The sequence below is a fragment of the Rhopilema esculentum genome, chromosome 15, assembly GCF_057945365.1.
Source record: "Rhopilema esculentum isolate cy_ngs chromosome 15, ASM5794536v1, whole genome shotgun sequence".
Lineage (NCBI taxonomy): Eukaryota > Metazoa > Cnidaria > Scyphozoa > Rhizostomeae > Rhizostomatidae > Rhopilema > Rhopilema esculentum.
The window spans coordinates 8,364,638-8,380,840 of NC_142829.1; the positions used below are offsets into that span (position 1 = coordinate 8,364,638).

The 16,203-nt window shown below is 34.0% G+C and overlaps 2 protein-coding genes across 8 annotated transcripts in view; one reads left to right on the forward strand and one right to left on the reverse strand.

Moving 5' to 3' along the window:
• LOC135685156 (tRNA-dihydrouridine(20) synthase [NAD(P)+]-like) lies at positions 1–12,695 on the forward strand. Of its 2 annotated transcripts, XM_065200981.2 has the most exons (15): positions 1–312; positions 1,464–1,509; positions 1,747–1,838; positions 2,225–2,268; positions 2,495–2,555; positions 3,173–3,220; positions 3,683–3,748; positions 4,563–4,633; positions 5,427–5,801; positions 6,627–6,705; positions 7,346–7,422; positions 7,550–7,603; positions 8,805–8,838; positions 9,937–10,007; positions 12,415–12,695. In XM_065200981.2, exons 1-15 carry the CDS (start codon positions 205–207, stop codon positions 12,500–12,502), a joined length of 1,314 nt encoding a protein of 437 aa, XP_065057053.2. In that variant the 5' UTR covers positions 1–204; the 3' UTR covers positions 12,503–12,695. The 2 variants fall into 2 exon arrangements, with proteins under 2 accessions (XP_065057053.2, XP_065057054.2); XM_065200982.2 differs by lacking the exon at positions 1,464–1,509 and having other exon boundaries at positions 172–312.
• Positions 12,295–16,203, reverse strand: part of LOC135685157 (beta-2 adrenergic receptor) — a 20,436-nt gene continuing 16,527 nt past the window's right edge. For 4 of the 6 annotated variants that reach the window (XM_089112780.1, XM_089112777.1, XM_089112778.1 and 1 more), the window contains one exon: positions 12,295–13,919. In XM_089112780.1, the coding sequence (XP_088968906.1) occupies positions 12,847–13,890 (1,044 nt within the window). In that variant the 5' untranslated portion in view covers positions 13,891–13,919 and the 3' untranslated portion in view covers positions 12,295–12,846. Of the gene's footprint in view, positions 13,920–14,070; positions 15,817–16,203 lie in introns of those variants that run through there. The other 2 variants (XM_089112776.1, XM_065200984.2) reach the window with 2 other exon arrangements.

Below are 16,203 nucleotides of genomic sequence, written 5' to 3' on the forward strand. Positions count from 1 at the left end.
TCACAAAGTTTATAGTTATTTTGCCCATGTTTGAAATTTGACTAAACACTGAGTAAAAAATTGAATTTTCTGTGCCTCGTATTCACTTCCAAACAGGGAGTCAAACAAAATATTTTAAATTCAAGCATAATGGCCTCTACACATGGCAAAGTAAAGTAAAATCAATATTTCATCGAAAGGAATTATACAGAGAAAAAATCCATAATGTTAACTTATTCTGATAAAGTTATTCTTGCGCCAATGGTTCGCATCGGAACATTACCATTTCGACTTTTGTGCCTCGACTACGGAGCAGACATTGTGTATTCGGAGGTAGGAAAATGCTAGTTTAGTAAGAACCGCAAAATAGGCTGTCCGCCGGATTCTGTGAATCTTGCAATGCATTTTATTTCATTTATTTTGAAAATTTCTCTCATTACATACTGTGCCTCGTATGGATTCTCGTCGCCGTTTTGCTTTGTTCCTAAATTTTATCTAGGAAATACCAACGCATTTAAAGACGTTTTATATCGAAAACAGTTTTTGTCCTTATTAGAGGCTGAGATTCAGCTGCAATGAGTATACCGTTTGAAAATCTAACAAAATCCCCCTCTAAAATCCACTGCAATTATTTTAATGTGGGATTTGATTCGTTAAGAATATTCCTAAATTATAAACTGCAGTTTTGCTGAGATTGCGACTTTTGGTTGACTTTTGCCACTTTTTCATTTTTGGTTAATAGCACATCACTCAGCAATACCCGGCTTATGATTCAACCAACAAAACTTGCTCTCATTAATTGCCAGTGCTCAATATTTTATTAAGAAATTTAAAATAAATATAAGTTTTTGCTCCCAAATTAGAAAATTATTCTATCAATTTTGAATTTAGACTGATAAAAAATTAGGACACTTGTGATAGAAAATTTAACTTCTAAGACCACAGTTCACACTTTCTTATCAAAAGTTGTTCAAATGGCATGAACAACACATTTTTCTTGCAGTATGTAGCTGACTCCTCATTTTGATCATAAGTATAATACTGTAATAATTCTGACAAGGCTTACCTTTATATCCAATGTATACCAAAATGAAGAAACCTTGGATAAAGGCTGTTCTGGAATCCATAAATAAGCTGTGGCTATATTATATGTTCTGGATTATATAAGCTGTGGTTTTTAAGCAGTATAAGAATATATAAGCTTTGGTTTTTGAAAGAATTTTAATATAGAGTAAATCTTTTATTTTGTTCCTAAATTTTTTTGGCTTTTCAAATTGCATATGTTTATGTTGGATTTTTCTTGTTGCTTTGCTGATTATTTTGTCTCATTGAAACAATTCTTTCAGAGTTACTGAAATATTCTTTGAATACTGCTATTTATTAAAGCTGTGATATAATATATCTACAGCTACCATAAGTTTGCACTTAAGCAATTTCGTATATTTTTGTTTAAAATCTCACATAGTTATATTTTATAATTTTAGGAAATCATAGACTTTAAAATATTACATTCAAAGAGAATAAAGAATGGTTTGTAACTGTTTTGGTTGCCTTTTGCTTTGTATACTTGTTGTTTGAATTACAATGTTTACTTTTTTTATTGTGACCACAGGATTGAAAGGGATAAGTTCTTTAAATCTGAGTATAAAATACACTGGCCTTTTGTTAGAATTTAATTAAGAATAAAGTTTATATAAGAATATAGAATAAAGTTATATGTATCTGCATTGAAAATGATTAAGTTATGTTCACATTCAATTTTGGCAGAGGTCCTTGGAACCATTGATTATGTTGCTCCAGATGGAACAATTATCTTCAGAACATGCTCTGCTGAAAAGGATAAAGTGGTTTTCCAGATGGTTTGTTCTCTTATCCTTATCTTAATAAAAAATGTAAAATTTAACAAAACATTGCCCAGATGTTCAAAACATTACTTCTTCCTTATTACAATCACTCGCCAGAGATGCCATAGTAATGGTTATAGCAAATGCAGAACATAATTGAATGTCTTTGTAAATAAATCTTTCTTCTGGTAATGAATATTTAACATTTTGTAAAAGTTGCCATTTAAGTGAGGGCAGTTGAATTGTTTTGAGATTATTTGGGCTCTCTCATGTGCCCAAGAAATTATTTTTTATTCTTTCTTGTTTAGATTCTTCCAAATAACTGGCAATTTATTTTAAAAAATATTACTTTTATTGACTAAAAGTTAAGAAATCTAATATATACCTGATTTGTATTTTAGGGCACATGCGATGCAAAAAGAGCATTAAAGGTTGCCAAAATAATGCAAGTTTGTTAATTCACTTTTATCATTTTATATTTATTATATAGCATTTTTTGGAGAATTAATTGATGGATAATGTGAGGCTTTCTGATTGATTTGCAATATTTTTTCATTTGTATTATGAAGTGTGCTCCATTCATACAACACCTTTTGTCCTAATTCTTTATCAGAAGTAAAAATATTGTCTGTTAAAATGTTTTGTATTAAATGTATCTGTTAAAATTTTAGTGAAGATGATGTTGCTGGTATAGATGTTAACATGGGATGCCCAAAGGAATTTTCAATAAAGGTATAACATTTTAATTCAACATTTCCCTTTGATTGTTTTTTCATCTCAAGGTTGTTGGGTTGTTGGAATTGACTATTTTTTCAAGTATTTATTTTCAAATTTGAAATTTATAAACAGAAGAGTAATTTAGTACAAGGTGCATGATTTTTGCTACTAAATAACAGGATAAGGATTACAGATAACAAATAATAATATTAGAGTGAAACTAAATGAATATATTTTAGCCTACATGGACAGTGTATATAAGATTTTACCTGTTATCAAGGATTATATATATCAATGCAACATACTTTGATAAGCCAAAATTTGATTAAGTTTTTGAAGGTATAAGTTGAATCCCAAATATCAGATCAGCCAAGGCTCTCTGAAAGTAGCAGAAGAGTTCTGCAATTGCCAACAAACCCTATATTCTCCACTTATTTCTTGTATCGAGATATATCAGATATTTTAAAGTTTGGTCCCTCTGCATTGGTTTCATATTTTGTAAAATCTTTGAAATTTGGCAAAATTTATTAACTTTATCCCTGATACTCATTGAAATCTTAATAATAAATGAATATAGAGTTAAATTATATGGACTAGATAGATGTTCCTCTAGTCTTAGAATGTCTCTTCAGGGTGGCATGGGTGCAGCACTGTTGGAACAACCAGAAAAAGTCAGGGAGGTAAGTTTTCCTTCAAATTTTTAAAAAAGATATTTCTGCTTATCCTGAAATTGTCAAAATCCTCTTAAACCTCTACAATAAAATATTTATCCATGCTCAGCAGTCAATGCACTGATATTCAACAGACTGATATTTTTTATGATTACTGACATTTAAATTTTTTTTACAGTTTTCGCAATGTCAATGCAATGTTTAAAACGTTCAGGAACAAACAGTGTACATATAGAATACTTGTTGGAAACTAGCTTTATCCAGCCTGGAATTATCCTTGTTTTTATAGCTTAGCGCTTTTTACCAATGCATTTTATTTTTTTTGCTGACTTAAGAGGAAAGGATATCTTTTAAATTTGTTTTAGTTTGCTAGTTATCCAGTAATAAATAGGAGCAGACATATTTGAACTGTGTGTTTTCCTATTCATGTATTCCAGTTTAACTTAAGAATCTTTTCTTGCACTCCAACAGATCCTAACAACCCTTGTAAATGGTATCAAGAAACCTGTGACTTGTAAAATACGAATTTTACCAAATGTAAGTTTTTGGACGCCTTTTTGCTTTGTAATTTAATGTAATGTAATTTACAATTTAGAAAGAATAAACAAGAGTTCTGCGCTTTTTTATTCTTTTTGCTAATGTTTTGAGATAATTTTTACAAGGGCCTCGTTCTTTTATTATAAATAACACAGTACCCTCAAAGATTAGATTATCTGTTATAGTATCATTGAAAAAAGTTTTGCTTTCATCTTCAACTCTAGTAGAACGATAAAAGCAAAACGAATGCATTTAATCTTCTTCAAGAGATTGGAGAAGCAAGTTGGTGTATTGTCTAAGCTCTGTGAAGTTGAACAAGAATTTCTAGGTTATTTTACTTTTTCACAATAGCTACTACACAAACATTTTTTTGGAAATATTATTAAAAAGCGGAATGTAATTATTTTTTTCACATTATCAAAACGACCGTAAAAACAGGATCAATCAAACCTGGAATAATTTGCGTTTATAAAAGGCAGTGTTGGGATTTTTCAGCATTCTTAGACAGTGAGTGTAGTTTCCTTTGGTAATCTGCTTTAGCTCCTGGTATTACTTCCCAGTCGTACTAAAAGCTATTTTTTAAAGAGCGAATCGTACACGAAAACAATCTGAAAGTAAATTCAATCTGAAAGTTAACTTAATCTGAAAGTTAATTCTATTACAACGTAATGGCACAACAATTATCGGATCTTAATCTGAACATGCTTTGCAGCTTCCATCTCTTGGAAAATTCAATCCGTTTGGTTCCTTTCGTGATTCATTTTTTTCTTAACGTTAAAAGTGTCTTCCTAATAACTTTTTGTGTATTTTTCAGCTTGAGGAAACTTTGAATTTAGTAAAGATTATAGAATCCACTGGAGTCAAAGCTCTTGCAGTCCATGGGCGGTAAGTAAAATTAGTTGCATTTTAAATGTTCCACGACTATAGTATTGTCTGTTTGATTATTATATTGTTCCGCTGGATTTTCTTAAAGTACGATTTGATATGGTGAAAACAGCTGCTCATTTATAAACACAATTAACTGCTTCTATGAAGTTTTATGAAGAATTTAAACCATGTAAAAACCATTGAAGTGGTTTCTTTTCATTGCAGTTTGTAAGTTTTCTGTGTTACATCAGTTGGTTATTTTCAAGTAAATGTTCCAATTTTTATTTCATAACGTTATGATTGCCGTGTTTTCCCACTTCTACCTGTTCCATCGTCTAGATTCTAGAACATGCACTATTTTTGAAGCGTTTTAAATATATAAAATGATCTATAATAAAACGATGTTGGACAGTGTCAGAATACAGGCAACATTCATTGTTTGTTAGGGAGGCGAAATCTTATAATTTGTGACGCAACCCCCGTCTTTGAGTCAAAGAGCATGCGTAATGATGATTTTGTTCCATGCATATGCTCTTTTATCCAAGACGGGAATTGCTTTAGTCAGTCCTTTCTCTTTCATACTTTCTCTTGTCCGTTTCACCAGCAGATGTATTAATGGAAGCTCTCTGTTGACCCTTTTAACTGTGACGACAAGTAACATCTGTCAATAAACTTGTAAAAAATGAAGCTCTTCAATTAAACATTCCATGTAATCTTGGGTGACTGAAGTTAATCAATTCCATTTAAAACTATTTTTCCAATTTCCTTACTTTATTATAGTTTTACCAACCATTTCCCTTCTTTTTGGTAGGATTCGAACTCAAAGGTCGTCTCAGCCTTGCAACTATGACGTCATAAGAGAAATTTCAAAGTCTATCTCTATACCTGTCATTGCGAATGGCGGTTCTTTAGACGTTAAGAGCTTTGATGAAATTGAACGCTTTAGAAAGAATACTTGCTGTTCATCGGTTATGCTAGCAAGGGCTGCAGAATGGAACCCATCTGTTTTTAGAAAACAAGGTCTGTTATCAACGGAGAACGAGATCAAGGACTACCTGACCTATGCATTAATGTTTGATCATAATTTCCCTGGTACCAAGTACTGTATTTGTCAGCTTATGCATAAAAGCCTGGACACTGACGATGGGCAAAAATTACTCGCTTCTAAAACATTCGATGAATTATGGTATGTTTATTTAGTACAGTTTACTATTTGATAAAGAATTTATGAATATGTATTTTCAATTTCATTGTCCTGCAGAAGTTTTAAAAGTGCAATATTGTCGCTCTGTTATTATACGGACATATTACTTTGGCGATTAAGCATTTTGTTTATAAATTCGCTAATTGAGTTTAATGAGCTACGCTTGTCGTGAGTTTGTTTTCCGATCAAGAAACGTCGCTTATAAACATGTAGACACAATATTCTCGATAAGCATTTGTTTGCCTATGAATTATTCTTCATCTTAGCATATCACTAGAGTCCGCTGTAAGCATTTAGTCCTTTGAGATTTTACGGGAAGCCATCTTGATTAATAATGCTATCTACCACATCATGATCCTCATTTTAAAACATACTAAATCTTTGCGTCTAGAACTCCCCAGGGTATAAAACTTCAAAACAATGATAAATAATTCTAATATATTATAGGAAATATTATGTACTCAGTTATGGATCGAATTGGACCAATTAGAATCGTTGGCACATGACTGTAAATGTTGCTGTTTTTACTATTGAACATAATACTAGGAAAATTTTCCGGTAAATCTCAGTTGAAACTTAAAGAGAGCATTGTCCAGTACTTTGATTTCAATTCGCCTTAATTTTCCATTTGTGTCCTATTTGTTCACTTGTAGCCAAATGTTACAATTTTTGGTCGGGCTTTCGACTTTTCAGTACAGTAATATAAATTCTAGTATCTTTAAAGATGTGTTTTTCCTCTCCAGTTTAAAGGATATTTACGAAATGTGCCAGTTGATTTATCTTTTCTATTTTTTTTTCCTTTTTAAGTGAAATTTTTGGGATGAAATCTCAACTGAACGAAGTTGTAGAAAAAAGGCGACGAAAACTTGGAGAGATTGAAGAAGAGGTTTGATATCAATTTGTCCTGTCCCAGCAATTTACTTAGGGCAAATTGTTTCAAGTAGTGTGCATTTTGTACCTTTGAAAAGCCTTCTTCCTAGGACGATAAGAGTGCAAAACTGATCGCTTCTTTTCACTTCCAAGCAACATTTTCTTGAAATCAATGCTAAAAAGTGAATATAAAAAATTGAGAATCATCTTCACAGCTGTAAACCGCTAATAAAAATCTTTATTTGACGGTGTTTTAAAAATATGTTGCTTGATTAGGCCGTTGTGAGAGTTTTATAAGTTTTGAATGCCAATATTGAAAGGAGCTGAAGTTTTTCCTGCGATTTTTTTAAGAAGCTTGGCGATAAGACTATGCTATTTCAACCAATTCATCGCTATATGCAATCAATCAATTGATCAATCAATCAATCAAATTCTTTATTTATGTGTCAAAATATTAAGCAAACAAGCTAACTGTGGTACACAATTCTTTTATATCTTCGACAAAATGTTTGAGAGAAGTTGCAATTGACTTGTGTCCGTTGCTAAGGAAGTAACTTTTTCCAACACATACTGTGTATATTTGAAGCGCCGCCAGTGATACCTTTCTATAGGTTTTTTGTTACTCGTTAATTATAACGAAAATTTTTGTTTCTAAGATTGAAAAGAGCATCGGACATGCTGAGAAAAGAAGGAAGACTGATGGATTTATTTGCAAAAATATCAAATTTAACAAGTATGTATGAGTTATTTTAATTTCACTTCTTCTTTTCTCTTTCTCATCGTGTTTTTTTCATTCTTGACAGAAGGCCGGTTTACTTTTCGTTCTCTCATAACTGTCATCAATCAAATTCTGATTTTAGGCACGACTTTCCAAAAACTATCACACCAAAAATGATATTGTTTGAACATACGAGGTATGTTATTCTTTTCTGTTGTATCTTTTTCCGTTTGTTTCTCTTGTAATTTTTCAGTTTTTTTCTATGTAGCCCTATAACCGCTGGTTGGGCGTTTTATCATTTGCCTCTAGGAGGTTATTATGCCTTTAAACAAAGCTATTTTTAAGAAAGATCTCCAGGCGAAAATCCACTATCTGCGCATCAGCTCTAAATGATTTCTATTAAGGTATTCTAACTTTGGGAGCGCCATACAAATCAACAAAAATCGCTCCAAGCAGACACACTCCAAATAAACGGCTCATAATTCACCGCTCAACGTCGAGTACGGCCGCCATTAATTGGTTTAGTGCAAAAGGGCTATGAATGAAGATAAAGGGAAGATGCCTTTTTCAGATATTTTCAGCCAATAGAGACAGACGCGCGCTCGTGATGTTTTGGTCCAAAGGTTCGTGGTATCAGCATGATTGTTAATACTAACAAGTAACAATTTATCCCGCTGCTCTTGTTTTTATAATATCTATTCGATAGGTCATCCTTGATATTCTCCTTACAATGCACCACTGAATACGTCAAATTGTTGCATATGATTATCGTGTAAGATGATTCTCTTTACGGATAGAGGATATACTCCCATTTCATCTTATTGTTATCACATCATTCCATTTAAATAGCCATTTGCTGTTGGAATTGCAAACTGGGACATCCTTATCGGTGCACCACGTATTACTTCTCAGAAATTGACAATGACTCCACAGTTGTTCGGTTGAAATACGTTATCTCTAGAGCATATAGTGTTCCCTGCGAAGAAGCCAGTCTTAAATTGGACACGTTACTTTCAGTTAGAATGGTAACGATTTAAGCATATGAAGAAGAAATTTAAATGATACTCCCTCTAATAGAAAAGATCAAAGATGAGGAAATTCACCGCTTTTGGAAAGCTTTTAAACGCAATAAAAATTATGAGGTTATTTTCCACAGATGCATTTTGTGAAAATGTTGTATCGCTTTGGCGCCGAAATACCTAAATAAGCATGGTCAATTCGAAAGATCTCTTGAGATGCCACTTCCGCACGGATTTTTCAGTTCTTCCATTGTGTTTTAGAAAGATAACACATTGAGTGTCGCAATAAAATATAGACTGTATTTCTATTTCTTTATTCATATACAATAAATACGGTGTATGTTATTTACAGTAAATATAAATAAGCTTTTTTTGTAGGAAATCTAATTTGCCGCCTCCTAAATACACAACGGTGAGTTTTTATTGTATTTTACAGCTAAGTGAATATAAATTATCATACATCTTTGAAAAGCAATATAGATTTGTTTTGTAATTTTGACAAATGGATGATTTCTGCTATCGACTATCAACTGCAAAGACATTTTGCCGATATACGATTCTATTCTCGTTTGAATAAAAATTTCGATTTTTTCTTTGTTAGCAGGTTCTATCGAACTTCGTAGGATCCTCAGATTATCCATTATTTATATTTCTTTGTCAAAATAACTATCAGATGGCAATGAATATTTTGCGTAAAATACGAGAAAGCGATAAGCAATGTGGATTTAAAGGTATGGCAACGCCTCTAGTTACTGCGACTTATTTCCCAAAACTATTGTATTTTTCCTCTTTGCCCTTAGTTACTGTTTTTCTCTAATGAAAGGCCTATCTAAAGCACTTTCGTTGTAGCCGACTTCTCAAGAAGCCGACTTCTCATAAATTAGATATCCCTGAAGAAGCTGACACATCTTCTTTGAAAAAAGCTAACCACATAGAGAATTTCTCCAAACACAAGTTTTGAGATAAGATTTAGGTGTCTTTGAGGTTCAGATTTGGATGAGATTTTGACGTTTCTCATATCCTTTAAGACAAAGCTGATGACTCAACAATAAAAAGGTCCGTCGTATGCTTACAAATGAATGATTATGATCGAAGTTGTCAAGTCATTTCAAAAGTATCTGTGCTGTTAATATTAATCGGGTTCAACTATTTTGAAACCTCGCTTAGTCATTATAAAATACTTTTGGGGATCTGGCCCTCAACAGCAGTTGCCAGACCTGGGGATGCGATCACATACAAGGTCCAGACCTCCACTTCAATTCAGGGCCCCTTCTTCCTACTCTTAAGATCGTATTCATATCACAAGGGCCCCCTTGACCTTAGCAGCTACAGCATCCCTTGTAAAGTTATCGTCTATAGTCACATAATCAAAATCATATTTTATTGTGTTTTTTTTGCTGATTAACCCAACACACTTTATTTTTTCATGTAGGTTTATACCAAAGTTTATCACTGCTTTTCATCACTTTACCTTTGTCATCTCGTAGTAATTTTGAAATTTTTTGTCAAGGAAACCAATTCAGATCGGCTATTCAAATCAGTACTGACAGTGGATGGGAGAAAATATGGTACACTGACCTGGTAAGATAACAGAGATTGCGTATAATGTTCTCTTTATCATATAATAATGGTTTTGTAAAAAGAATGCAGTGTTGATGGTTCTGGGAGTGCAAGACAGTGTTTATTGTAGAAGCGAGAACAATTTAGATGCTTTTGTCAACTTTGTCCAGTGCCAAATTAGAGTAAGGGATGGTTTGAACTTGCAATTTTACTCTTACAACTGAGCATGCAGGGTAGAAAATAGGCATATCTAAACGAATGAAACATTCTTTTTTATAAATAAGTAGTGACCCAAGCATATTAAAACAGTTGGTTCCAGCTTCTATACCTTGTTCTACCTTGTTTGTAACAGCAGTTTTTTAGCAACCAGCCATTTACTCTACATCTCCCTGTAATTACGCCTCCCTCTATCTTATTAGGCATCGAAGAGTAAAATTCCGAAACATTTTGGGAATGTAAATTGTCAGAAAATCACGATAGAGTGGTAATGGGATCGTATTAATGACGGTGTATCTACAAAATGAAATTTAGGATATCCTGCAAAATATGATCCTTCAACTCAGACATTTTACCTACATATGGACTCTATATCCAATGCTTATTTCCAAAAAACCCTCTGTTTTGTTTAGCGCATTGCCTAGTTAGCTTTTTTACGTATCCAGTCACAGTGTAGATGACTGACCGATCCAGTGTTGAACAGAGATGTTTACATGGCTCGAGTATAGAAGCTGCAGGTATATCACCAGAAAAATCGATAAACCATTGCTTAATTCAATGCGGTATCTGCCGGCCACTAAGTCAAACTATCACCTAGTTCATATTATTCATTATGGTTCAAACCTGTCTACAAGTAACAGCTACACTCTTTTTTAAGAACAATTTTATAAGAACACGAGTCTCAAAATTAGTCAAATGTTAAGAACAAACGAAGAACAAGCTAGGATGAGCTACTGTAAAATGAAGTTTTAAACAACGTTTCATCTCAAAAACGAGGATTTTCGCCATGTGTGGGTTCTTTTTCGGTGTATTTTGAAACTTGTCGGCAAATGAAGGTTGTCTCATTCACTTTGTTGGCAAATAAGGCCTGAATACCTTCCTCGAATGAAAAAGCTAACAATTGCGCTGCTTACACCATTTTAATCTAAGAACAAATTAAAAATCCAGCCTCAGATTTGTGCAAGAAATTAAGAACAGTCAGCCTGAACTTAAATTTACTGGTTCTTACAAAAAAGAGGCCTGCTGCAAGCGTCGGTGCACTACGCTTATTCATATTTATTCTACGCTTATTCTTGTTATTGTTTATTCATATTTATTCGATTTTACATAGCTGACAGTATATACAATATAAACAGAGTTGACTTATCTAATTCGGATGAAATTAGAATATATACACAAAATCTACCATTAAATAGAATTAAACTACTTCAGGTGTTCTATTTACATTCTGGACCATTCTATGGTCTCATCCAATTCTATGGTTTGAAGTTTTCAAGTTTTCAGCGGATTTAATTTTGTTCGGTAGGCCATTCCATAATTGAGACCAAGCGGACTTCAGACTATTCGAACCAGTCTATTAGGTCTGTTAGGTTTGATAGATTCAGGATGAGGGGATCTCAAAATGTCATTATTAGTGTCGGATGATAAAAGGTATGAAAGCGATTATTCGCACCGCTATATCGTTAGTGAAGAGATGAACAGATTTTAGCAATAGATTAAAAATTATTATTACCTGTAAAACACTAAATTTTCTGTAAGGAAATTTTCTGACAGGTTTTCTGTATTTTTTTTAAGAAACTCGGTAGCTGAGCTTCAGGACAGTTTTTAGATATTCTCAGAACTAGCTCAGGAATGTTATAAAAATGTTTACACGACATGAGAATAAAGCCGTTTTATTTCTTATGAAAATCAGAAATTCTTTTGAAAGCCTCAAAATCAGATCTTGGAAAATCTTTTCCTGAAAGCCAAGCATGTATGCTTTCTTAGTCACTTTAAGATTGAGTACATAATTGGAAATGATAAGAATGAAGTGAATTTAATGTTAAGAATTCCAAGAACGTGCCAGAAAATTTCGAATTGGTTGGTAGAAAGGAAACTTTTTTCCATCAGTTTAATCAGACATATCAGAAGGCCGGCAAATAAACATATTTTGAAATCAACTAATCATTCAATAAAACTGCAGAAATAACGGCAGATGAACATAAGATTATTGAAAGACTTGGCCTACTCCAAAGGATGGCACGGAATAGCGAAAACGTGGCTTCTATTCTATACATAAATGAAAATAGGTTTGAAGCATGGAAACATAATATTTTGATATTCAATTAAATGACCCAAGCTCACTGTGTTATTAAGTTTGAAACATGAAGATACACAGCTCTCTAATTACAACTAGACTAATTATTAGATTCCATATTATTGAATATTTTAGGGAAAAGAGCAAACAGGCCACCGAACAAGCCGCTGCGATGGTTTATTTAAAACATCATGGATTGTCGGACGGTAAAAAAATTAAATAATTTGCGTCTTCTACCTGTTATCATTTTAGTTTCAATCTATACTCCATTATCCTGTTGAATAACAACCGTACTCAACTGTGAAGAAGTTTCCAATTTTATCACAATGTTGATTTTAAATAGCAATACCAAAAGTATGAACGCAATTAATAATGTAAGAATTGGTATTCTCATGAAATTTAGGGTCAACAATTAACTCAAGAATGCAAAAAATCCTTCCTCACAGATTGTACCAAATCCTTCCTCACAGATTGCACCAAATCCTTTCTCACAGATTGTACTTAAGCCTTCTTCGCAGGTTGTTCGAAATTGGTTGGTTAAATAGTTACTTTATAATTTTGGTAGGCTTATTTATGATTCGCCAGGTCTCTGATTGATTCCGCGTTTTTTTCGGGACTCACTGTTGGACCAACCGTTACAGCCCAGTCTGTCATTCCATTGTTTAACTTTGCCCCTCCTTTTTGCAACGGTTTTAAAAATAAATGAGGAATGGAGTTGGTTTTGAACTGTGATATTCGCATGGTGGATGCTTCACGCCTAAATTCCCTGTTCCTCCAGCAGTAGGCTAATGGCGAAAAGATACTAGATGTATATGAAATGACCTTCACCCAGAATTTAAAGCTCTCCTGCATGTGGATAGAAACTGCATTAGTGACACAATCACCGCAAATGTTTTCAACCAAATAGTAAATACCAATCGGCGCCCAGCAAAGCAAGAAAATTCCAACAAGAAGGAGCGTGGTCCTTGTTGCCCTCAACTCTATTAAGGTCTTAAAACCTCTTTTCGCTTCTTGGTGTCCTTCCAGTGAGGCCTGTGAAATTTCCCTCGCATGGCGTGCAGCTAGCCTCCAAATCCATGCGTAACAAACCGATATGATCAAAAAGGGTATTACAATCGTAAGAACGAGAACTGCAATGCTCCAAGCCCTCCACGGCACATATTTACATTTCAAGTCTTTGGAGGCCCCGTAGATGAAGGGAAGTAAGTCAATTATAATGATCGCGACCCAAAATGATATGATGCATGTGATCATTCTGCATTTGGATATGATATTGTGGTACTTGAAAGGACAGTTGATAGCGACCATCCTGTCCATGGCTACGAGAAGTATACTGAGCGTCAGCATATGACCGCACATGAAATATGGGAATCTAAACAGATCGCAAATCCACTCAGGAACGTTGGACAAATCAAGTCGCTTCAAGCAATACGCTGGTACTACAATAATTCCTTGAATCAAGCCGGCAAGCAGAAAGCTAATTATTGGATAGTTCTTTGGTTTTCGTAAACGCCTTCTTCGGTAAATGATCATCAGAGTCAAGACGTTGATAACAACAGTTGCAGTCCCCAGAATCGCTAGTACTGAAATCACCACTGCAGTTGAAACCATCTCTGAATCACGACATGTAGCCGATTGACCTTAAATCAGAATGCAAGCCATGTTAGAACATTTGGTAAGACGCTTGACTTCTAAGCAAGCTTAGAGCAAGTGACTAGCTGCAAGTAATAAGGCTGCGCAGACAGCAGGTATAGATGTTTTGCAAGCAATTTAATTTGCGATATATTTCACCTGTAAACCTGCAGCAGTGCATTCTCATCCACGTGACAAACTTTCAAGGAAATTGGCCATTAACGGTAGCTTTGTGAAGAACGAACTGTTTACCAGAGCGATATACTGTTATACTCTTTTTACATGGAGTCTACAATCCCGGACAGACGGTGTTGAGATTTGTACCCCCTCCCTCCAGGTCAATGTTCATTTCTCTGCTAATAAAGTACATAGAGACCAATTTTTAATGGAAGAGAGGGGTGTTGAATTATTCTATGCATAAGTCTTTATGACTTTCATTATATTTAATAACTGAATACACAGTTTGTTTACGCGAGCGTATCTAAGATGTTATTGAAACTTGAAAAAGATTTGGCCAACCACATATTTGCCACAGACTTTTTGGTTTGGCTTTGTCTAAAAGAAATAGACGGGGAAATTATTCAACAATCTAGACCAAGTGCCTAACCATAAATCTCTCAAGTAATTTTGATTATTTAGCATACAAAAAGTACTCTTAGACTTTGAAACATTTTTGTAACTTCCCAGGGGGCTAGTAAATGATGACGTCATCAGTGTGGTTGATTAACGTTATTTTTTCGTGAAAAATCCATCACAAAACCAAATAGCCTTAAATTTCTCAATGATTTTTAGCTATTTAGAACATACGTACATTAAAGACTTATTACAAACAATGAGCCTTTGCGAGCGTGACAAATTGTCCTGGTGACAACCCTAACAATGGTAGTAAACTTCTACCGATTAAACAGAATTGAATTCAGACTGTCTGAAAATTCATTATGGGATGCTTGTGTAGCGCAATGGCTCATTGTTAGCAATAAGTCTTCAAGTCATCAGTATTTTAGTCTTGAGATATTTTCAGGCAAACATTCATCACAAACAAAAATGTATATATTGAGGGGCTTATTTTCGTCATACATGTTGACTGAATTTTTATTAATTTTATTAATTGGAAGTATGAGCAAGAATATACATTTTTACCAATTTGGTTAACCGGATCACAGTTACCTTTAACATAAGTAGAAGATAACGAAGAGCAACCAATTTTGTAAACGACAGTTAAGATGCCGACATGAGTGGCCTTGACTAGGGACAAGGAAAGAGTTTCGTAATAAAGAGATCTGCTAGAAATCGAGGAATTGAAAGACTTGAAGGTGAAACTGGGTACAATGCCGACAATGAGAATGGTCCGAGCGAAATCGATGTCTTGAATGATGATGACTTTCACCTAATGACTACGACGCTAACGATAACTAGAGAGGTTGAGAGGTTTCTGATTTACGTCGTCGGATGGCACGTGTGGCGAATCTATGCCTAATCTTACCTTTGAAAGATAAGGCATTTGAACAAATGTTATCTTCTTACCTTGATCCTTTTAATCTTCAAAACATGCCCATTACGCGAGAACCTCACAGTTCTATGCGAAATATGTTCTTGAAGTATGTCGTATGTTCTAAATAGCTAAAAATCGTTGAGAAATTCAAGACTATTTGGTTTTTTGATGGATTTTTATCTAAAAGTATCGTTAATCGACCACACTGATGACGTCATCATTTACTAGCCCCCTGGGAAGTTACAAAAATGTTTCAAAGTCTAATAGGTACTCTTTATATGATAAATAATCAAAATTACTTGAGAGATTTAAGGTTAGGCACTCGGTTAGATTGTTGTAATAATTTTCCTGTCTAAAACCGTTTTAAGAAACGTTATGTCCTTTACACTAAACAAAAATTGTTCAAAAAGCCACATGTGAGGCGGGGATGTAATGCTTGAGGAGGCGGGGGGGGGGGGGGGGGGCTTAGGGAAGCTGAAATGCCGAAGAGTAGCCAATTTTTTGCGGTTGTATCTAGAACTTTTTGCACAAGGGCCTTCCTTGATAACACTACACTCCTCTTGAGAGGATTAATTTAAGAATCTTTCGTCTATTATATGTGGTATGGTTTACAAGTAGTTATAAACAAATAATCCCAAAAAAATTCATACAAAATTGACTGTTATGCAAAATTTCCATACTTTTCAAGTTGAAGCACTACAAAATTTTTTTAAAAGAGCCAGATAATTTTTGCCGAGGCTCCATGTTTTGGTTCTTTGAATAATGAGGCTCGGGTGTTGTTAATATTTTTCTCATTGCAG